A 22,520-nucleotide genomic window follows, 5' to 3' on the forward strand; every position below is an offset into this window, starting at 1 on the left:
GGGTGGGCTGCGGGTGTCACAGCTCGCAGGCTGGGACTCGTTCTGGGGTCAGGAGGCCCTGCAGCCAGCCCCGGGGTGGGGGGCAGGTTTGAGCCGTGAGTGTCAGAGAGTTAGAGCCAGAGAAGGTGTCTGAGACGGTCGTCAGTGCAGACTCTGGGGGTGGTGGAACAGTCCTTTCCAATGGGAACTTTTGCAATTAAATGCCTTTGTTGGTGGCGGGGCATGCCGAGGACAGGGCAGGTGACTGTATCCTAGGTGGATCTGTGTCCCTGGACGTGTATGTGAGTTCCTGCAGAATGTGGAGGTGTGTCTATGCACGTGTACACCCACGTATACCTAGCATGGATCTGTGTCGTGGACATGTACATGTGTCCATCTTAGCAGGCGCTCTACACACACTGTGTCTCTACCTGGGGCTGGCACTGGGCTGGTGCTTGGCATGCAGAAAACAGCCGTGCTTCTCAGCGCAGGCGGTGGAGTTTGGAGGAAGGGGGTCTGTGTAAGCCAGCAGGGGTGTCAAAGTCATAGGTCCCCCATATGCAGGAGTAGTGGGGGCCTAGAAGCAGGAGACAGCTCAGGAAGGCCCTTCCCAAGGCATTTAAGTGGGAGCAGGGGGAAGGGGCAGGGTCCCCGGGGACAGGGTGGACCACCACCCTCACTTCCACAGTCTGCCAGCTCCCCGATGCCCAGTGAGGTGCTCTTCCTACCCCTGAGGAAGGTTGGCCAGGCCTGAGCAGCCCTTACAGGGGGCTGGGTCTGTTCCAGGTCTTCAAGCTGCACACCAAATTGGGGAAGCCCATTCCCAGCATGGACCCGGCGCCAGCGAATTCGGCCCAGGCCACCAGCACCAGCCAGCCGGCCTCCACCCCCCTCACCGTAGAGAGCCCCCCTGCGGCCCCTGCCAGCCCCAGCATGTGTGCCCCAAGCAGGCCAGCGCCAGCCAGGAGACCGGCCGCCTCGAAGGCCTCGCACGTGGGTACGTGTCTCTGCGCTTCACAGCCCCTGCCCTGCCTCAACAAGCTCGAGCCTCAGAGACGGGATGGTCCGGTCAACGGTGTGTGTGCGTCCATCACTTCTGGGGAGGCAGGACCTATGAAGGGGGTGGTTCTCTCCCAGATCCCCGCCGGCGGGGTGCCTTCTGCCGCCTTTGGCCCACCCTGGGGAAGCGTGGGCAGAACCAGTGCAGCTTCCATTTCTTCCCGTGGAGCTTGGGACTGAGCCGCGTGCTGGCCACACTCGCGAAGCCGGCCCTAGGCCTGGAGAATCCCCTGGGCTGCCGCCTTCCACATGCTGGAAGCAGCCCCCTTTACACCGGGCACTCTGATAAGTGAGGTGGGCCCCGGGAAATCCAGGCAGGTTCCTCGCAGCCCCACCTCCAACTCTGCCTTCCCTCGAGCGTGTGTCACCCGCACCTGCTATGACCCCTGGGCAGTCACGGCTGCCGAGGGACATGCATTTCAAGGGTAAATAGGCTTACATGTCAGGCACTCACTCCACGTGCCTGATTCACCCTCCACGGCTCTAGGTTTGTCATTAGTCCCACTTTACAGATGGAAGAACCGAGGGGAGGGGAGGAAAAGCACTTGGCTCTGGACCACCCAGTGAGCGGTGGAGGTGGGATTCCAACCCAGTCTCTGCTCTCCACCACCACGCTTTGTGTGAGAGGCGGGGCCTATTTTATTTTGAGCCTCAGCAGGCCTGAGATTTGAACCATCACGTGATGTTGAAGATCAAAATGTAAAGCGGTTTTGGTGACAAAGAAATGTCTCCCTTCTGAGGCTCAGTAAACCCTCGTCTGCTTGATGTTCCACTGTTGGTTAACTAAGGGCTGCAGACTTGTGCAGCAGTGGCGGTTGTCCTCAGAGAGGGGCCTACGACCTGCGCCTCCCTGTGGACCCATCCACCTTGGCACCAAACGCTGTGAGGACCTCGCTCTCCCAGTCGTGACCCAGGCTGGTGGGAAGGGGTCTCGTGGGACTCTGGATCCCATTGGCTGACGTCACGGAAGGGGGAGGAGGGCAGTGGGAGACCCGGTGGCATCGAGTTGTACCCTTCATGCTGGCGGACCAGAAGCCGACCCTGGTTGCTGGCTGGAGCAGATTATAAGTCACGCGGTTCTTCCTTCCAGGGCCTCCTGCTCTGCCGGCGGCAGACAGCAGATCCCCCCAGGGGAAACCGGCACACCCCAGATCAGAGCAGCCCGGAGAACCGCCCGCCCAAGGAGGCTCTGTGGAAGCTTCTGGAACGTGCTGTGATGCACAGCCGGTGGGCCCAGGCTACGTGGAGGAGGTAAGTGCTGGGCGTCTGGCCATCGGCTCACCCTGCTCCACCCTGGGCTCCGGTGGAGAAGGACCTTGCGGAGCCGGGCCTCGAGGCCTCGTCCCAGTTCTCCCCCTGAGACTTGCACACCCGCCCCGGGAAGACCTCAGTGAGCCAGCATCCCTTGGATCTCACTGGAAGGCCCGGGTGCTGGGCTTCAGATCTTAGAAGGAAGGCCCGAGACAGGCAGAGGTGTTTCCTGCCACCGGGCAGCCCCTCTTCCTGCGGCAAGGAAGGTGGCAGGAGGGATCTGTGTCCTGGAAACCCACGGGCACGTGATCCTCGGGCACAGGAGCCAGTGTGCGCCCCACACAGCACCACCTGCACGCCCGGGGCTTTGTGGAGCTCAGGTTCTGAGCCCCTCCCTACGAGCCCACAGTCGCAGCCTCCCGGGTGCCTCCTGGGCCGTGCATGTGGGCATTTCTTCCGTGCTCGTGTTCGTGCTTTTGTTCACCCAACTCAGCACCTTCTGTTTTGTCCCCTGCAAAATAGCCACACCAGGCAGGCTTCCTGCCAGTCTGGTGGCAGCCCCGGGATGGGGGGACAGGGGAAGGGAGGACAGGACGGTGGTGGCAGAGGGGAGCCGGGCCTGGGAGGGCGCGCTGGTGAAGAGCCACTCCTTTGAAAGCGTAAACCGCTGGGCAGGCAGGAAACCAGCACCCAGCCTGGATGGCCCTGGGGGAAGGAGGTGCCCTGCTGGAGCCCAGACCCGACGCGTGGGGGCCGTGGGCAGCGCTCAGCCGTGCCTTGTGTCTCAGGTGTGCAACGAGGAGGGCAGAGTGATCCGATTCCACTGCAAGCTGTGCGAGTGCAGCTTCAATGACCCCAATGCCCGGGACATGCACGTGAGGGGGCGGCGGCACCGGCTGCAGTATAAGGTGTGCCTGCAGGGGGCGTCTGGTGGGCCTGGCTGGGGGTGAGCGTCTGTGCTCTTGACATCTTGGCTCACGTCTCAAAACACACATTTTGCCCGCATGAGTCGGAGCCCCTGGGCCCTTCATCACCCCGGGCTCAGCCAGAGGGACCCTTGGCTGCTTTCACAATGCCTTCTTGTCACAGGTTTGCCGGGGCACGCATGCACACGTGTGTTTAGACACACTTGACTATCGGGCCCCGTGTACACTTGTGCACAGCACACACTGTGACTCTCCTTGTGACAAACAATGGCTTCTGGATATTTCCTCTCTTTTCAGCAGCCTTGTTGAGATATCATTCACACACCACACAGCTCGCCCATGTAAAGTGGCTTTTACTACATTCACAGAGTGTACAACCAGCAGCTCCATCTAGTTCCAGAACAGTCCGTCAGGAGCCCCGTTCCCATTGGCAGCCACCCCCAGCCCCTACCCCAGGCCCTGACAACCAGGAGCCCACTCTCTGTGTCCGTGGATCTGCCTGTTCTGGACGTTTCCCATCAGTGGAATCACACACTGGGTGTCCTGTGTCTGGCTTCTCTCACTGAGCATCGTGTTCTCAGGGTCCGTCCACGGTGTAGCGAGTGTCAGTGCTTCACCCCTTTTCCTGGCTGAGAGATGCTCCCGTGTGTGGAGGGACACGTTGTGTGTGTTTCACCCGCTGAAGCACACTTGTGTTGTTTCCACCAGTGACCAATCCTTAGACAACACTACACTCTTTGAGTGATAGATTTAAGTACTAAGGACAAAGCCCAGTGAGCGAATTGGCAATGCTATTTAGAATATATAGATCTGGATCCCACACAAACGGAGTTTCCCTGGGTTACTCTGATCGGGATGAGCATTTCCGTTCAGTCGTCCGTCGGCATGCGTGACCACTGACCGCGGGTGCTCCTCTGTGTTGCGGTGCCTTCTCCCTCGGCTCCTCTGTCAGATGCGTGGACGGTTGGCTTGCGCAGTGGCAGACGTCACGTCTGCCGCTTTGCAAGTCGGTCGTAGTTTTGTTCCCCGCGGTGGTTCCCTTTCCTGCCATGGCCTTTGGGGACGAGGAGTGTTGACACTTTGGGGATTGAAACTCACTGTTGTCTAAACCTGGCAGGAGGGACTTCCCTGGCGGTCCAGCGGGTAAGACTGCGCTTCCACTGCAGGGGGTGTGGGTTTGATCCCTGGTTGGGGAACTAAGATCCCGCGTGCCGTGGGGCATGGCCAAACAATAAAAAAATAAAAAATAAACCTGGCAGGAGGTGGCACCCCCAGCATTCTCATCTGAACGAAGGTCCCCCATTTTCCCAGAAAAAAGTGAACCCCGATTTTCCGATTGCGGACAAGCCCAGCACGAGAGTTCGGAAGCTGCTGGAGGAGAGGCTGAGGAAGCAGCGGCAGCTGAGCAAGCAGCGTCTGGGGGAGCTGCGGCGCCAGCATGACGAGATGAGGTGCGGGGCCTCAGGGCCCTCCCCCGCCAGCCGCGCTCAGCCCGGGCCAGACCAGGCGGCACGCGGAGCCGCTTCTGGGGCTCCCCACGCTCTCCTGCGTGACCGGCCCAGGGTCCCGCCGCTGCTCACGGCTCCTTGTCCCTGCCACCCCAGCAGGCGCTACGGCTTGTGCAAGAGGTGGCTGGAAGAGGAGCCACAGGCGCAGGAGGCGCGCTCGGGACGCTCACTGCCCGACCAGCATGCACCTCCCCTCAGGAGCAGGCCCGGGTTGTCCACAGCCAAGCCTCTGGTGGGTGGTGGTCTCATCTTGATATCCAAATGCCTCAGGGGCTGGGGACTGGAGGGGGCTGAGGGCCTTACCTCCAGCCACAGCGATCCCTTAAAGCTTCCTGAGGCCCCAGTGGTCACATCCCTCTGGAGCCTTTGGGTGTCTGTCCATCTGAGGGGGCGGGCCGGGTCGGATGGGAACTGTGGATTGCACCCCGCTGACGGAGGGGGTCACCAGCTGCCTCGGGGCCTCTGGCTCGGAAATTCGACAATGTTGTCCAGGGAGCCCACTGGACCCCCCAGTCGGCCCAAGTTCCCCACAGCCATCGGGGCCCTGGGGTCCTCACTGGTCCACCTCCCCTGTGGACTCTCTCATTCCTCTGCCTGACTCTCCGGCCACCGCTTGCCTGTCAAAGCCAGCCTGACTCCGGGCCCCCCGCATCCCCCTGGCCACCGGGGCCTCTCAACCCGCCCGTGATGTGACACGTGTGCCTTTCCCCGAAGCCCATGAGGCGGCCGGAGTCCAGCGATGACCGGCACGTCATGTGCAAGCACACCGCCATCTACCCCACAGAGGAGGAGCTCCTGGCCATCCAGAAGGCCGTCTCCCACTCAGAGCGCGCCCTCAAGCTGGTGTCCGACACAATGGCCGAGGAGGATTCCGCACGCCCAGAGCCAGAGGGCGGGGAGTGCAGGTAATGGGCATCACCCTCCTGTTCGGGGGGGCCCGGGGTGACAGAGGCGGCTCCACTGCCAGGTGGCTTCGAGCCCTTGGACACCCAGGGCTTTCCAGAAAACTCCCCAAGAGAGGCTCAGAGCCGGAGCCCCGAGACTCATAGGGAATTGTAGTCCCAACTGGAGAGAGCCGTTGTTCTAACACCAGAAGTTACTTTTCCTGTCGAAGGCGTGCATAGAAATGTAGTTCGCAGGGGATTAGCCCCTCTGTTTCCTCACCCATAATGCGGACATAAGTGTGATTCTCCTGGAGCAGGAGGTGCCGCCGAGCATCCGCATGAATCATCTTTCCAGCTGCCGGGAGTGTTGCAAGGTGGAAAGTCCCGATGCCTTGTATCCATTTACTTTTCTGGCCGCGCCACACAGCTTGTGGGATCTTAGTTCCCCGACCAGGGATTGAATCCGGGTCCTCAGCAGTGAGAGCGCGGAGTCCTAACCACTGGACCGCCAGGGAATGCCATCATTTACTTTTTTAAGGTTTTTTGTGGGTTTTTTTGGTGGTAAAATACTCATAACACAAAATTTGCCATTGTGACCATTTTTACGTGTACACTACGGCAGCACTAAGTACATTCACAAGGTTGTGCAACCATCACCGCTGTCCATTTCCAGAACTTTTTCATGATCCAAAACAGAAATCCGTCCCGTGAAATTCCCCAGGCCACCCGCTGCCCCTGCCCCTGGCACCCACCTTTCCACTCCCTGTCTCCATGGCTTGGCCTGTTCTGGGTGTTTCACGCCAGTGGAATCATGCAGCATCTGTCCTTTTGTGTCTGGCTGATTCGAACCAGTAGCTTCTTCCTGCCACAGTGTTTGCTCCCCGACAAGAACATGCGAGCCACTCATGGGTCACCAGGTGTCATAATGAAATGCACTCACCCCTCAGCGTGAACGCAGCTGCCTCCCCGGGACGGGGCCTTCCTCACCGCCTGGAAGGGGAAGCAGGCACGGCCCCTCGGGCAGAAAGGGGGGCCCTCCCTTAACCTCCACCCCGATGTATTCTGAAGGAAAAGGCCCCTCACTTAGTGCTTTGCAGTTTTGCTCCCGTTTTCTCCCTGTACTCGTGTTTTGGGTTTGTTGTTGTTTGTTTGTTTGAAAATATTTTATTTATTTATTTATTTATGGCTGCTTTGGGTCTTAGTTGCAGCATGCGGGGTCTTGGTTGCAGTATGTGGGATCTTTCGTTGCGGCGTGTGGGCTCTTCGTTGCCGTGCGCAGGCTTCTCTGTAGTCGTGGTGTGCAGGCTCATTAGTTGCGGCGCGAGGACTCTCTAGTTGTGGTGCGTGGGTTCCGTAGCCCTGTGGCATGTGGGATCTTAGTTCCCTGACCAGAGATTGAACCGGTGCTCCCTGCAGTGGAAGCGCAAAGTCTTAACCACTGGACCGCCAGGGAAGTCGTGGATGTTCCATTATTTACTTAACTATCGCAAAGAGTGTGTTAGTATTTGGTTTTTTTTTTTCCTATTTTATTATGGAAATTCTCTAACACACACAAAAGGTGACGAGGCCCAAGTGACCATCCCTAAACCAGGAAAGACTCACTTGCTCTCTACCCACCCCACTCCTGGACAGACCGCTGCGGTTAAAGACGATACCAGGCATCAGCCTGAGGGTGGAGTACGTGTCTCTAAACAAGACTCTTTTTCATTTAACAAAACCAGAACACCATTATCATACTTGAAAAAAATGAACAATAGTTCTTCAACCCCATCAAATATCCAGTCAGTGCTGAAATTTCCAGTTTTTTGTTTAGGGTTTTTTTTTTGTTTTGCAGTTGGTGTTGAATCAGGGTCCAAATTGATTGACAACCTGTCAGTCTCTTTATCTGCAGGTTCCCCGCCTCTCTGCTTTGTCTTCCCCTGAAGGATCTGGTCCTGGTCCTGTAGAGTCCCAGGTGTGGCCAGGTCCCCTCGGACCATCCCAGGCTCTAGCACTTGCAGTCCCAAGACAGACCACAGAGAAATACACAAATGCAGTACAGAATTAGGTTATCTCGTATCCTGAGAAGTGTCACGAAGAAAACAGCAAAGTGGGGATCAGGGAGTGGCAGGATCAGGTGGCAGCTTCGAGAGCCAAGGGGTGGACATTTGTGTTGTGACAGCCGTGGGGAGGGCCACCACGTGAGGGCACCCCAGGCAGTGGTCCAGGTGGGATGAGCCTCCTGGGGAGGGAGTGGAAGGAGAGGGCGGTGACGAGGCGGCCCAGGGGTCAGGCTGGGGACCTCGGACCCCAGGAGGAAGCTTGGTGTCCCCAGCCTGCAGAGGGGCAGCACTGGGAGGGTGGCTGCTGGGCAGACGCGGTGGTGGCAGTCACCTGCAGAAAGTGACCAGGCCGGTGCAGTGCAGGTGGGGACACGACTCGGGGAGAGGCAGGGATCGTCTGGCCGGCGGCCTTGGGGGAGTCCAGCTGGGGGGGAAGCGGCCGCAGAGGCGGCTCAGCAGCACGAAGCCAAAAGGACCGACGAGGGGGCCCTGCTGGCTGAGGACCAGGGCGCCGCTGGGGGTGGCCACGGGTGGCCTCTTCCAGAATGCAGTTTATTAGGAAACGGTGACGGCCACCAGCCCTGCTGAGCAACACAACTTCCTAGCGGCGGTTCCAAGCACTTCTCCCAGATCTGTCTCTTCGTGGCTCTTTGATCAGGTGCCCCTGGGGAGGGCCGTGCTCCCGTTTTACAGATGAGGAAGCGGCCCCGCGTGCAGGAGCAGGGACCCTTCCTCCCCACCCTCTGCCCACGCGTTTGCGGGTTTGTCTCGGCAGCCGCCCAGGCCCCTCTGCTCGGATCCTGAAAGGCGTGATGCGGGTCGGCCTGCTGGCGAAGGGCCTCCTCCTGCGGGGAGACAGGGCCGTGCAGCTGATCCTGCTCTGCTCCCAGAAGCCCAGCCACGCGCTGCTGCGCAGAGTCACGGAGCAGCTGCCCCTCCAGCTCCCGGTGAGGCGCCCGGCCGTGCATCGCGTGGCTTCTACGCGGCTTGGACACAACCGGTTTGTTTTTAGAAACTGGCGCAAGGAGAGAGTGGTGGAACTTGAGGGTTCCTTTACAGAGGGGTTGAGGGTAGAGCCTGGAAACGCTCTAAACGTCCGGTCACTGAGGACGGTTACTTCCGTCACATCCACAGCAGAGCCCAGCCAGCCGGGACGGAGCACAAACAGGACGAAATCCACAGGACAGGCACTCAGGCTCATGAGGCTAGAGAGGCACAGGGCTGGGGGTCGGCCGGACTTTCTCCTCCAGAGCAGTTCCTGTTGTTGTCATAGAGCCTTTTTTTTTTTTTTTAATCTATTTATTTATTTTTGGCTGAGTTGGGCCTTCGTTGCTGCGCGTGGCTTTCTCCAGTTGCGGAGAGCGGGGGCTACCCTTTGTTGTCGTGTGTGGGTTTCTCATTGCGGTGGCTTCTCTTATTGCAGAGCACAGGCTCTAGGCGCGCGGGCTTCAGTAGTTGTGGCTCGCGGGCTCAATAGTTGTGGCTCACGGGCTCTAGAGCGCAGGCTCAGTAGTTGTGGCACACAGGCTTAGTTGCTCCGCGGCATGTGGGATCTTCCCGGACCGGGGCTTGAACCCGTGTCCCCTGAACTGGCAGGCAGATTCTTAACCACTGCGCCACCAGGGAAGTCCCTGTCATAAAGCTTTTCTCAAGCGAGATGGTAACCGGGAGAAGAGTGAAATCATGTCATGATTTAAATTGATCATCTTCCATTAAAATACTCAATTCCCAGGGCGGTTTCTTCTTCCTGATGTGTCTGCTGCCCTTCCCGAGAGAATTCAGCATCGTTCCTCCGACTCATGTAGTGAGCACTGGGGGCCGGGCAGACCCAGGCTCGCCTCTGGGACTCCCAGTCTGGTCAGGAAATGCAATAAACAAACATAGAGCAAGCTAACTTCCAGTTTATCTTCTGTAGAGAAATTAAAACCTGATGTCAAGTAGCGAGCACCTGGGGAGAGTGGGGGCCACTTCAGACAGGACCATGGGAGGTGTGTGTCCTGACAGAAGATGGAGCAGGTGAGGTGAGAGCTGAGAGATGAGGAGAGGCCTTGAAAGATGTGGGGGTGGGCAGTGTTCCACATAGAAGGACCTGCACCTGCAGAGGCCAAGAGGCAGGAGGCCCAGGGAGATGCGTGCCCGAATGGACAAAGGCCTAGATCAAGCTGGGCCTGAAGGCCATGTGGGGAGGTAAGATTGCCTCCTCAGGGAAATGGGGAGACTAGAGGGTTTTAAGCAGAGGAGTGACATGCTCCGACTTCACCAATTTAATCACTCATTTCCTGAACACCCACGACATGACAGTTTTCTGCTCAATACCGTAGGGGTTGCAAAGATGGCTCAGATGCAAGCCCTGTTGTCCGGAACCTTGCAGCCCAGTGGCTAAGACAAAGCCCTAAGCCCCATGAAGATGGATGAGGCCATGGGGAAGATGGCTAAGGCCACAGGAGAGCTGGCAGTGCCCCCCACTCCCAGCTGTGTAGACAGACCCTCCTAGCCATTACCTGGCTGAGTGTCTCGGGGGACCCCAAAGCAAGATGAGGGACACAGTAAAGCTTTTCTAGGCAGGCACCGGGTCACTGCACCAAACCCACCTTCGTTGTGCAGTCTCCCTGGGAGGCTGGTAATCGGGGACGGCAGTCGGAGTTCTGATGACTGTGCGCAAGGGGTCCCTTCTTCCTGAGCCCCTGAGAGTGACAAGCCGGAGAGGGTGTAAATGGAGGGGAGAGAGATCCGCCGAGAGGGCGGGGCTTGTCTGGAGGCTCTGCTTGCAGCGGGGCTGACCCTCAGGGTATCCCCCAGTGATGCAGCCAGCGCAGGCTGGGTCCTAAGGATGCGTGTGCTGGGGCAGGACTGAACCCTGGGCAACCATGGGGTGAGTACCGGAGCCGAGGGGCCTCAGATCTTGCCTGGAGGCAGCCCCTGTCCAGTGTCCTGAGAAACCATCGTTCTGCCCTCATTACCCAAACAGTAGCCTGCTGGACCAACTGAAGGATTTTGCATTTTTCACTCAATAGCATCTCTTGGGTCACATTCCATATTCTTACTTAGGGAGCTTCATTCTTTTTTGTGGCCAAAGAGTATTCTGTTGCCACTTGTCCATAACTAGCTGGGTCCTTCCATGTAGTTGGACATTTAGGTTGTGTCCAGTGTTCTGTGTTACCAGTGAGGCTGCAGCAGATGAAGAACCTTGTACACACACTGCTCTACACACGTGGGAGCACGTCCCGGGGCAGAGTCGCGGGGTCTGAGGCATGAGCCTGGAGGCTTCTGCTGAGTGTGGCCAGGTCAGCCTCCACCAGCAGTTTAGAGACGCATGGATTTGCCAGCCCAGCGCCTCCTCAGACTCTTGAGTTTTGTCCTTCCTACAGCTGACCATGGTACCCCATTCTAGTTTTAACGTGATTCTCCCTTGCCATGGGAGGGTTTTTTTTTGTCATTATGTAGAAAGGGTCACTTTGGTTTCTCTCTCTGCAAACTATCTATCACTTGCCAGTTTTTTTTTTTAAGATTTATTATTTATTTTTTGTGGCTGTGTCGGGTCTTAGTTGCGGCACACGGGATCTTCACTGAGGCATGCGGGATCTTTGTTGCGGCACGCGGGCTTCTCTCTAGTTGTGGCATGTGGGTTTTCTCTTCACTAGTTGTGGCAGGCAGGCTCCAGGGCACGTGGGCTCTCCAGTTGAGGGGCGCAAGCTCAGTAGTTGTGGCACGCGGCATGTGAGATCTTAGCTCCCCGACCAGAGATTGAACCCGAGTCCCCTGCACTGGAAGGCAGATTCTTTACCACTGGACCACCAGGGAAGTCCCCACTTGCCGATTTTGCTGTTGGGTTGCTGATCTTGTTGTTATTGAGCTTTGGGTGTTTTTACATATGAAGGCACCTTGATGCTGGGTCTGCTGTCTGTATGCATTTCTACGTGTGCACTTCTGGAGGCTGTGTCTGTGTCTGTGTCCCTAGGAGGTTCCAGAACACCTGGCATGGGGCCTGGTACCCAACCGCGTCCTGCCTCTCAGCTGGAGTAATGAGGCCTTGTGTTGTATTTGCACCTCGTAGATGGTGACAGAGGACAAGTACGAGGTCTCCTCCGACCCTGAAGCAAACATCGTCATCTCTTCCTGCGAGGAGCCCAGGATACAGGTCACTGTGTCCATCACCTCGCCTCTGATGCGGGAGGACCCCTCTGCAGACCGAGGTGCGTCAGGGCCCTTCCGTCCAGCCCTCCTCTCCACACACCCGGTGGCCTAGGGCAGCATCCGCCTCTGCTCTGGGCAGGAGGTGGGGGGGTTGCCACAGCCAGTTTCCGGCACTTCCGTCAGCCCGGATGCCCTGGTGAGATAAGAGCTGGGCCTTGGGGCTGCAGAGGAAGGGAGGTAGAGAGCTGGGGCAGAGTCAAGTGGCTCAGTACTCAGCTGTGGGGCGTGTGCGCAGGGAGCACTTCCTCCCATCCCTCCTGGCTGCCCCGCCCAGAGGAGACCAGCTGTGCCCCATCCCCCAGCAAGACAGGGGCCTGGGGACCTGAGACAGATGTGCATTGCCTGAGGCAGTGGGAGGGGGTGGGGGGTGAGGCCAGAGGGCAGCCAACAGGGAGGGTGCATGCCAAGCCGATGGGGATGCACCCGAGTCTCATCCAGCCGTGGAACCTCCTGGAACAGCCCTGGAGACTGTTTCCCAAACTCCAGTCTTTCTTGGACCCCCTTCGTGATTGTTGTCAGATCTGAGGGCCACGAACCACTGATGCTTTCCTCTGAATCAATTCCTTTTTGACTCTTAAATTTTTAAAGAGGAGAGCCTTTGAACCGTAAGTGGAAAGCCGTTACCAGTTGTCATAAAGAGAGTGTCATCTGAAAATAAATACAGTGGGAAGAAAAAGTGATGCCCTTCAGTTCCAGGTGGAGGCCCTGCTCCGGCTTGCTCCGAGGCGGGGATTGGGAATGTCGGAAAGGGTTCAAGGTCCAAGGCCACGGAAAGAAGTGGACTGGAGGGGGCTAGAGAACCGGAAACCCCTCTGAGGGAGCCCCGGGCCCCCAAGAGCTGCGATGTCCCCACCCTGCTGGTTGCTGCTGGGAGGGGAGCTTTCAGCTTCCTCTGTTGCTTGCTCTCAGCCCCAGAGGAGCAGACCCAGGCCTGGGGGTTGGGGGGTTTATGGGTGAAAAGAGAAACCTCTGCTCCCTCCTGTGACCTAAAACACCAGGACCTTGCAGAATAAGGGGAGAAGAATTTTCCTGAAGCAAGAAGAAGAAGGAATCAAAAACAGGCCAGAATTTCCCCCAGACACGGGGCCCTGGTCATCCGTGATGGCATGTGCTCAAACCTGACCCGCTGTCTCCCTCTTAATTATGCATGCGGAAGTTTCTGGAAATCCAGCTTCATTCATAGTTTTCCATCTGAACTGTGATTTGCTAACCAAGGGAGTCAGCGCTGATGGCACTGGGTGACAAGCGTGGAGCTCTCTCCTGAGAGCGCAGAACCCGGAGGAGATGGGATCTTCGTGGAGAGGATGTCCGTGGTCCTTGCAGCATCCCGGAGAAAGGGCCAGCGAGCGGAACCATGTGTCTTCTGGATAAATGCAAAGAGGCCTAGGGACCTGAGGGCCCGGCCACGTGGCCCGGGCAGCGGGAGCAGGGAGAGGGGCGCCTGGCCCATGTGCCCTTCTCTTCTAGAAGGAACAGCGGCGCCTCCGCCTGACCCGGGAGATGTCCTGAGCTCAGAGAAGTGCCTCCAGTCGCTGGCTGCCCTCCGCCACGCCAAGTGGTTCCAGGTCAGGGGTCGGGCCCAGAGCGGGCTCCCAGTACAAATGAGGGACAGACGTGGGTGGGGCGGTTCCTTGGCCTGCTGCTCGACCCACGTGTCCACGCCCAGCGCTAACCTGATGGAGGTCGCATCCTGGCTGATTGGGTCGGGAACCTGAAAGGAGGGACCACCACTCTGGGGGTGGGGGGGCCGCAACGGCCGGCACTAGGGCTCAGCCGTGGGCCGTTTGGGAATGGAGTCTGCTTCCGGTCGCCAGCTGTGAGGCCGGCCGGCCCATGCCTCCCGGAGTCCCTCACTGCCTCCACCCCCGGCTGGGCTCGCTGCCCCTGGATCAGCCCTTGTTCCCTCGGCCCTGTGCACATGCCCCCCTTGGCCACGTGCTTACAGCTCCCTGGAGCTAACCATGTGCTTCTTTCCCCGAAGGCGAGAGCCAGCGGCCTGCAGCCCTGTGTGATCGTCATCAGGGTCCTTCGGGACCTCTGCCAGCGCGTGCCCACCTGGGGGGCCCTGCCGGACTGGGTAAGGCAGTTCCAGGGGGCTGGCCCTGCTTTAGGAAGCTCCCAACCCCTGATAGGCCACAGCCCTGGGAGGCCGAGCCTCATTTCCTGGTTCAGCGCTCAGCTTTCCAACAAAGGGCTGGTGTCCGTCTGAGCGCCAGGAGAGGTGGATCGCGGTGGGGCATATCGGGGTCCCTTGGCCCCAGGGTGAGGCTTGCTACAGACACAGTCTCATTTGACTGCATTATCTGGAACCCACAACCTTGCGGGCAGAATCAGGAAGCATGCAAATACAAGGGCGCCCCAGCAAGAGGTGGGGTGTTTGCCTAGACCTGCAGGTGTCAGTGCAGAGGCCCCCGTGAGGGCAGGCAGCCTGGTGCAGACCCACCTCCTCTGAAGGGGTGGTCCCCTGCGGCCCTGACACCCCCGGTCAGCAGGCCCCGAGCCCTTCTGCGGGGAGAGGATGCGAAGGCCCCCTGTCCCCCAAATCCCCAAGCTGCCGTGTTGTGAGACCCCCAGCTCCTGCCCTCCGTGGGCACCCCTGCCCCGTCTTTCAGGATCTCATTTCATCTGTGCGCCCCTCGGCAGGCCTGTCTCTGAGCGTCCCTCTCCCGTCACACACCCGCTGACCCCCAGCGAGCGCAGATGTGTAGGTTTTTAAGCCTTTCACCTTCCACATTATCCTTGGGAAGGAGGCCGAGTGCCCTGAACTTGGAGGTACGCGTGCATCTTATGTGCAGCCTTCTGCTGCCAGTTCATCGGCTCCCACACCCAAAGACAGGTTCTTGGACCCTTCCCACCTGAGCCCAAGCTACCCGTGGCCTTGCTCATGAGGGCTCTGGTGCCCACCCGGACCTCGGCTTCCTGCCCATGGACCGGGGAGATGTCCACTCTCAGCACCACCCCTGGTGGATGGCACAGTGGGTGGCTCTGTGCTGAGTGACAAGAGGGGTTCACTCAGACGCTGGGAGGGCCCTGCATTCCCCGGAGCCCATTTCCCTGTAAGTATAGATGCAACCCCCATGACCGTCACAGCTCCGGCCCTGCCTTGGGACCGGGCAGGTGGCTCCTTGGAGGTGGGGGCAAGCCTGCGCGAGTCCCCAAGTCCTTGTGACCCTCATGGCCCTCACTGTCTGAACCTCGGGTCATGGAGAATGAGTTTCTTTTAACCCTCTTGACACTGGTTTGCAATGTTACCATCTATGGGATTTTGCTGATGTCAAAACTAGGCGAGAGAGTTCCCTAGAGAACTGAGAGAAACCCGCCCAAGGCCACACCAGGGTGGCAAGGCCCCGGTGGACCCCCTCCTTGTAGAAGTTCAGGGGTGGGAGGGTGTGAGGGGAAGAGCTGGGAGGGGGGCCTCACATCCCCGGTCCCCTGGAGACCTGGCCGAGGCCGCACAGCCGCGCCGTCCTCAAAGGCCCGGGTCTCCTTCTCTGTCTCCACCCGGCCCAGGCCATGGAGCTGCTGGTGGAGAAGGCTCTGAGCAGCACGAAGGGGCCCCTGAGCCCCGGGAACGCCGTGAGACGGGTCCTGGAGTGCGTGGCCTCGGGGACGCTCCTGACAGGTCAGTCCCTGTCGTCCGGGAGCCCAGACCCTGGAGCACGTGGCAGAAACCAAGGGCCATGGCGGGGGCGGGGGGACGGGGGAGCACAGAGGAGCCTCTTAGGAACACTCAAGAACCACGTCCAGCACAGGCAGGACAGCAGACACAGACGTGCACACACATGTCACCACTCAAGGGAGCCGCGCGGAGGTGTGGACCAGCCGGAAGGAGAGGCGGGGTGGAGGCTGGAGGGGAGGGGTCCGTGCCTTCTCTCACGCTCCTCTGATGGCACACCCACCCTCTCTGGGGAGCCAGGGACAGCCCGGGGGACATTTCCGAAGGAAACAACAGGAATTCCATGATGGGCTTTGTACAAAGATGTTCACCACGATGTCCTTCACGGTAGCAGAAGGAGGAGAGCACACATGTGGCCCGCGTGACATGTTAGATGCAAAACGGTGTTTTCCAGTCATTTCAGTGACATGGGACGATAGCATTTTAAGTGGAAGAAGAGGATGATACACTGGCGCGCGGTGTGAGCCTTTTCTGTAACTACATGCTCGCCCACGTGTGCACACACACACACACACGCAGGCGGTGAGGAGGTCTGCTGAACGCGTGTGGGGCTGGAGGGGGGACTGCTCCGGGGAGGGGCCTGGTGTGGCCCGTGGGCGCGAGGCGGCCAGGTGCAGACCCCCCAGCACTGCAGAGCCGCAGTGGCGCCTTCGTAAGGGTGCACTCTCCTTCTCTGCCACTCCCACCTCCCCCTCAAAGATGGGCCGGGGCTCCAGGATCCTTGCGAGAGAGACCAGATGGACGCCCTCGGGTCCATGACCCTCCAGGAGCGGGAGGACATCACGGCCAGTGCCCAGGTAGGAGGCCAGCCCACGGGGCTCCCTGACTCAGGCCAGCTCGACCTGGCTGTGGACGGCCCAGGTCCCAGCCCCCATTCGCATCTGTGCTGCATCCCAAGAAATGGTCTGGGACTCCCCTTCCCACCCCCTCCCTTACAGAGACAGGTGGCTTGTGGGTGACAGGACTGCTTCCGGGGGCAGGGCCAGCCTGGCCCAGAAACAAAGCTACTCCCGTGATGAGGCGCAGACCTGGGGCCTCCTTGGCCGGTACTGCCCTGTGGTCTGCAAATACCCAGCCAAGGCCTCCTGCTGGGCCTAAACAGCTTCAGGCTCCAAAGCAGAGACCCTGTCTGTGGCTTCCCTTTTGTTTGCAAATTTTTACTATAAGCAAGTCTCCCAGCAGTACAGAAATCGCACTGGGCCTGACATTTATGAATGGCCTTCAGTGGAAAGAGTCAAATTGCTCTTGATCAGAGCTGAACCCGGAGAGGCAGGATCTAAGGTCCCTGTAGCGAGGAGAGAAAGAGCTGAAATTCCAAGGGGCTTCCTGGCACAGTACTCGCCACCAGCTGGCGCAAGCAACTCCCAGTACAGTTCTTCACGCCCAAGGGTGACGTGAGCTCTGCAGTTGCTAGAAGGGTGTCGAGGATGCCCAGCAAGCCCCCGAGTCCTCACGGGGCCATGAGAGGCGGGCCAGGAGGCCGCGGGCAGAAGGGTCCTGACGGGTCGTTTGCCCCCAGCACGCCCTGCGCATGTTGGCGTTCCGGCAGATCCACAAGATCCTGGGCATTGACCCTCTGCCGCCCCCCAAAAGCAGGCCTGGGGCGCGCTTCCGGAAGAGGCCACGGGAGGCAAGCGAGGCCGAGGCCGAAGGGGGCGCCGGCCAGAGGAAGCGGGCCGGCGGGGCAGAGAGGGGCCCGTGTGAGCAGCCTCGCCTCCCCAACGGGACCTGATGCCCCACCGAATGGCTGCTTCACCCCTGACGCTGGGCAGTCCTGTTTTCCTTTGCAGTAATGTTCCATAGATTTCTTTAAAGACACTTGTGCTTAAATCATTAGCAAAATCTCTTCATCTGGCGATTTCAGCTGCGGGGTTTGGGGCACCGCGCCCCAAGGCCTACCTTCACCCGGGCGAGAAGGTGCAGCACAATTTTAAACCCTGGCATTTCTTGCTCGCTTTAAACTCACCCTGTGGCCTACTAAGGGTGTGGGTTTTTAAATGGCTTTGTGAGGACACACCAGCCGTGCGTGGATTTGAAATCTCACGGGCAAGCCCCCTGGGGGTCCCACATCAGGAAGCCTGTCCCCGGAAGGTAGGTTGGGAGGATCTGGGGTGGTGGCCAAGCCTGAGAGTGTGCCCAGGCTGGGGTCCTCAGTCCCCAAGCCCAGTCTCCAAACACGCTGCCCCCTCCAGCTCCCCAGCCTGGAGATGGCCCCGTGGCCAGAGGTCTGCAGGGCCTGAGCTGGGCTCGTCCCCTAGCCCACCATGGGAGGGCCACAGAGCCGAAGGGTGGTGAGCATGCAGGCTGGGCACGCCCCTGACCCCCGGAGCATCTGTGACCCCCATGGCACTGCGCCCCGTGCCACTCCGGGCCTTCTGCACTACGAGGAACAGCTCTGTATGCTTCATTTGAGGCTGGGTTTGCCTTGTCTTTCTCCCGTCCTCCTTGCATAGGTGCAGCCAATGTGGGTCCAGGGCCCGCCCCTTGAAAGTGGAGTCTGGGGGCTCTGCCTGGTGCGGGGCACAGAATCAGGCGCCTTCTGGCACTGGTGGACATGACGGCACCCTTGCCCAGCCCCCACCCCGATCTGTCCAAACTTCCCTCTTTGCGACAACTTCTCTTGTCCGGCTGCCCTGTGGCACTGAAGGAGATAAGTCCATCTTTGGGCTGACACGATCTTTTCTGGTCACTTGATTGTTTCAAGCTCATTTCTGTGTTTAAGGGACAGCCTGTGTGTGGCTTCACATCTAATGTCTTCGTAGAACTACCTGGAAGTTTGGGGGGTGGGGAATAAACGAGATATGCCTGTCTCTTGGTGTAGACTGCGCAGTCCTTCCTCAGGGTGCAGTGACCCTGCTGGGCCCCTGCCTGGGGCCCTGACCAGCCAGAACTTCTCCCCGAGGCTCTGAGGCTGGGAGTGTGGATGGGGAGGAGGTCCAAGGGGCTGGTGCTGCCCAGGTGTGGGCCTCTCAGGCCATCTCCACACTGAGGTCCCCTGGGAATGCAGAGGAGCCAGGCTCTGCAGACCCCACCCCCAATCCCGGGGATCCAGCCCAGGAAGCACTCATCTCACACACATCCCACAGCCACTCAAGGAACCCACCCTGGCCTGGTCCAGGAGATACACAGCGGGACCATCAGCGGGAGGGTTGGGGACCCGGAAGGCTTCCTGGAGGAGGAGGCAGCCAAGCTGAGTTGGGAGGGGTGGCTCTCCGCCTGCAGGCCCTCTACCAAGAGTTCCCCCGCAGTTTCCCCAAATTCTCATTGCAAACCTCAGGGGGTGGTGGGGGTCCAGACAGGGAGAGGGCAGGTTGGAGGGCAGAGAGGGGAGGAGGCGGGCGAGGTTGCAGTGGCCCGTAGCAGAAGTGGCACATGCCCGTGGGCACAGACCAGGGCAGGGAGATAGCCAGGACCCCCTTCTCAGAGCTGGGCCAAGGGAGTGTCGGCCCCCCATGCAGGCAAAGCTTAGCCTAGTTCTACCAGACACATTATCTACCGGAAACAAGAAGCAGCCAGCTGGTGCGTGACCACTCCGACCTCCCCGGAAGGGTAGGCCGCTCTCCTCTGCCTCTGGGCCCTTCCTGAGGGAGCAGCACCCCAACAGCACGAGTGAAGGCAGAGCAGCCCCTCGGCTACAGCTGCACACCGGGCACGGGGGACATTCTCCACCTCATGTGGGGGAGGCTTCACCCGCACACACCGTCTCCCTCTGCATCTCTGTCGACAGCTCTGCTATTCATCCAGCTGCCCAGGCTGACCACCGCCACCACTGAGGAGTCCTTCTGGGTTCCTTTGTGCTCGGGGCTGAGCCATCTGGAAGTCCTATTGGTCCCACTTCTGTTGCTCTCCGTTCACAGCCTCTAGCACTCTGCGGCTTCAACCCTCCAGCAACTGGGGCCTCAGGATAAAACTCAGGATTACACTCAAGATAAAACCCCAAATCCCGACAAAGCCCCCCCCAGAGAACCCAACTGCCACCCTCTGCCTCAGTAACTCCACTTCAGACCTCCTAGTCTCTGCTGGTCCTCAGTGAACCAGCCAAACTTCTTCCTGCCCCAGGGCCTTTGCACATGCTTTTCCCACTGCCTGTTAAGCTCTTCCCCTGGCCTGTATGGCCAGCTGCTCCTCTCCTCCTTTGGGTCTCAGAGAGGCCTCCTTTAACACCTCAACCTGTCACATAACCCTATTCGTTTCCTTTATGCCACACGCCACTGATTAAAATCCTTTGTTATCTGCCTTGCTCCCACGCTGTGAACTGTCTGCGGGCAGCAAGTATATCTGCCTTACCATGGCACCCCAGGTCTAGAATAGACCAAGTTTAGTAAATATGTTAATGCTTGCAACCATGCTCTGACCCTCAAGGATGGGTGTCTGTGTTGGAGGAATTCACCTCCTAGCAGATAAGAAGACACCGTTTGTTTCGGTGTCATCCCAGGAGATTACTGTACCGATCAGGATGACAGCCTTTGGCTAAGGCGGTGGCAAGAGGATGAAGGGAAGGGAGAACGGATTGGCATTCAGGGGTGGCCATCACCGCTGCACTTTTGTGGAGAGCCCCTGTCCCGCTACCATGAGCCTTCCTCACATCCTGGCAGTAGCAGCTCCGGGAAATCTCACGACCCACTGCTCACCATCCCGTCCCTGCCTCCTAGGGAAGATGGATGTGATCTTCTCCAGGTGGTGTAAAACCAATCCAGTTGACAGAGAGTTAAATCTGCCCCCCGCCTCAGCAACTCCAGAACACCGAGTTTAGGCAATGCAGCCACAAAATAGACAGCTGGTTAGTGATGTACTCGGTCCAGATGGATGGGACACCTGGGCTATGGTGCTCGCTGCAGGCCTGAAGAGCGGTTGCTTCTCATCTTTCCTCTCCAGCCCTCTCCCCACCAGGCAGAGGACCCCAGAGCAGGCTGGCAGCTGGCGGGGTGACATGGGACCAGGCACTTGAGAATTCGGACCGCCGAGCGGGGACAAGCAGCCCAAGACAGCGACGCAGGACCTCAGGCTTCAGGATGCTGGTGGGCCAGCATGGTTGCTAGGAGATGGTGGTGAGTGTAGGAGGGATGACGCGGGGCCGTGTGGGCAGGGCTGGAGCCAGACCTGGCAGGCAGTCCAGGAGAGACAGACATGAAAGTGCAGATCTGCCAACTCCACCTGCAAAGTCACCAATAACACAGAAAGAGAGCCACGAAAACGCACTGCGTCTCCTGGTCCAAATAAGTTGCACTCGGTGGTAGAGGGAGCATCTCCAAGGCTCAGCCAGTCCAAGGCTTCTCTGGGGAAATGTTGGCTCCATCTTCTCCCTGGTCACCCGTTAGTTTGGCTTCCGGAATGAGAAGATGTTTCAGGTAAGCGGATTAAGGCTCTGCTGAGTGGACAAGCCAGAGGACCCATGTTTCTCCTTAAGACGGAGAGGGCTGCCCGGGGTGAGGGGTGTGTGTGTGGGGGTATCACCCTGTTTATATCTGCCAAAGTTCTGAAAAATAAGTGTACTGGGAAACAGATACTTGCACACCCATGTTCACCGCAGCATGATTCACAGCAGCCAAAATGTGGGAAAAAGCCAAAAGCCAAGTATCCATTAACAGATGATAAACAAATGTGGTCCATCCATACAGTGGAATATTACTCAGCCTCAAAAAGGAAAGAGATTCTGACACCTGCTACAAATAACGTAGATGAACCTTGAGGACATGATGCTCAGTGAGAGAAACCAGACACAAAAGGACAAATACTGTCCGATTCCACTCATAGCAGGTCCCTAGAGGAGTCAAATCCACAGAGACAGGAAGTAGATGGTGGGGGCAGGGGCTGGGGGAGGGGGAGGGGGAGTCAGTGTTTCATGGGGACAGAGTTTCAGTTTGGGCAGATGGAAAAGTTCTGGAGATGATGGTGGGGATGGTTGCCCAACAATGTGAAGATACTTAATGCCACTGAACTGTGCACTTAAAAATAGTTACAATGGTGAATTTTATGTCTATTTTGACACAATAAAATTTTTTTTAATGTATTGGGTTTTCCAATTACAAAAATCTTGGAAGTTTCAGAAGAGTGGAAGAAGGGGAACAAAGTCAACCACTGTTAATACTCTGTGTTTCCTTCCAGTTTTCTCATTTTCTGCACTCTTGGTTACAGATGGGCTGTTTATACCACTTTGATTCCTCCTTTTCTTCAGTTGACGTTATAACAACTTTGATTTCTCAACTGCGTTTTCGAGGTGCTTAGATATACTTTTCTAATTTAATTCTTCTGGAGACCTTTGGAGACACATCTGTTTCATTATTATTATGGTGCTAATATACACATAATATAAAATTCACCCCTATTTCAAAGTGTATGACTAAGTGGTTTTTGGTATTTTCACAGCGTTGTGTAACCATCACCAATATTTAATTCCAGAACATTCCATCATCCCCCAAAGAAGCCCCATCCCCATTAGCAGTCACTCCCCATCCCCCTCCCCAGCCCCTGGCAATCATGAATCCACTTTCTGTCGCTGTGGATTTGCCTGTTCTGCGTATTTCCCACCAGTGGAATCACACCCTGTGTGTCCTTCTGTGTCTGGCTTCTCTCACTGAGCATCATGCTCCCAAAGTCCGTCCATGTTGCCGTGTATGTCAGTGTTTCACTCTTTTTTTATGGATGATAATATTCCAGTGTGTGGGTGGACCACATTTTATCCATTCACCAGTTGATGGACATGTGGGTCATTTCCACTTTTTGGCTACTATGAAGAGATGTAATTTTTAATAGCTGCATAACATTCCACCAAATGAACATACCCTAATTTGCTTAACTGTTCCCCTACTGTTGGACATTTAGATTGTTTTCAAATTGTAAATTATACCTCTGCAAACACGTTCCTGAACATTTGGGATTCTCTCCCTTCCACAGATGCCCAAGATTGAAAGGCATGAACATTTTAAGGCATTTGAAACTTCCATGTAGAAGACCGCATTCCACCAGAGGTTTGCGAGTTCCCCCGCACACCTCCCCCCCCA

At 57.9% G+C, this 22,520-nt stretch overlaps 1 protein-coding gene across 10 annotated transcripts in view; it reads left to right on the forward strand.

The window, feature by feature from the left end:
* Positions 1-18,329, forward strand: part of ZFR2 (zinc finger RNA binding protein 2) — a 42,220-nt gene extending 23,891 nt beyond the window's left edge. For 5 of the 10 annotated variants that reach the window (XR_012331141.1, XR_012331139.1, XR_012331140.1 and 2 more), the window contains 12 exons: positions 766-976; positions 2,129-2,289; positions 3,078-3,197; positions 4,527-4,666; positions 4,820-4,955; positions 5,438-5,628; positions 8,425-8,596; positions 11,704-11,842; positions 13,311-13,408; positions 13,825-13,920; positions 15,354-16,316; positions 17,039-17,089. Coding sequence is in view for 2 of the 10 variants with exons in the window: in XM_073803448.1 (XP_073659549.1) it covers positions 766-976; positions 2,129-2,289; positions 3,078-3,197; positions 4,527-4,666; positions 4,820-4,955; positions 5,438-5,628; positions 8,425-8,596; positions 11,704-11,842; positions 13,311-13,408; positions 13,825-13,920; positions 15,354-15,465; positions 16,219-16,316; positions 17,039-17,251 (1,887 nt within the window). In the remaining 8 variants the exon portion in view is untranslated. Of the gene's footprint in view, positions 1-765; positions 977-2,128; positions 2,290-3,077; positions 3,198-4,526; positions 4,667-4,819; positions 4,956-5,437; positions 5,629-8,424; positions 8,597-11,703; positions 11,843-13,310; positions 13,409-13,824; positions 13,921-15,353; positions 16,317-17,038 lie in introns of all 10 variants that reach the window. The other 5 variants (XM_073803449.1, XM_073803448.1, XR_012331142.1 and 2 more) reach the window with 5 other exon arrangements.
* Positions 18,330-22,520: the final 4,191 nt, after the last annotated feature.

Source organism: Tursiops truncatus, chromosome 3, assembly GCF_011762595.2.
Source record: "Tursiops truncatus isolate mTurTru1 chromosome 3, mTurTru1.mat.Y, whole genome shotgun sequence".
NCBI classification, from domain to species: Eukaryota; Metazoa; Chordata; class Mammalia; order Artiodactyla; family Delphinidae; genus Tursiops; species Tursiops truncatus.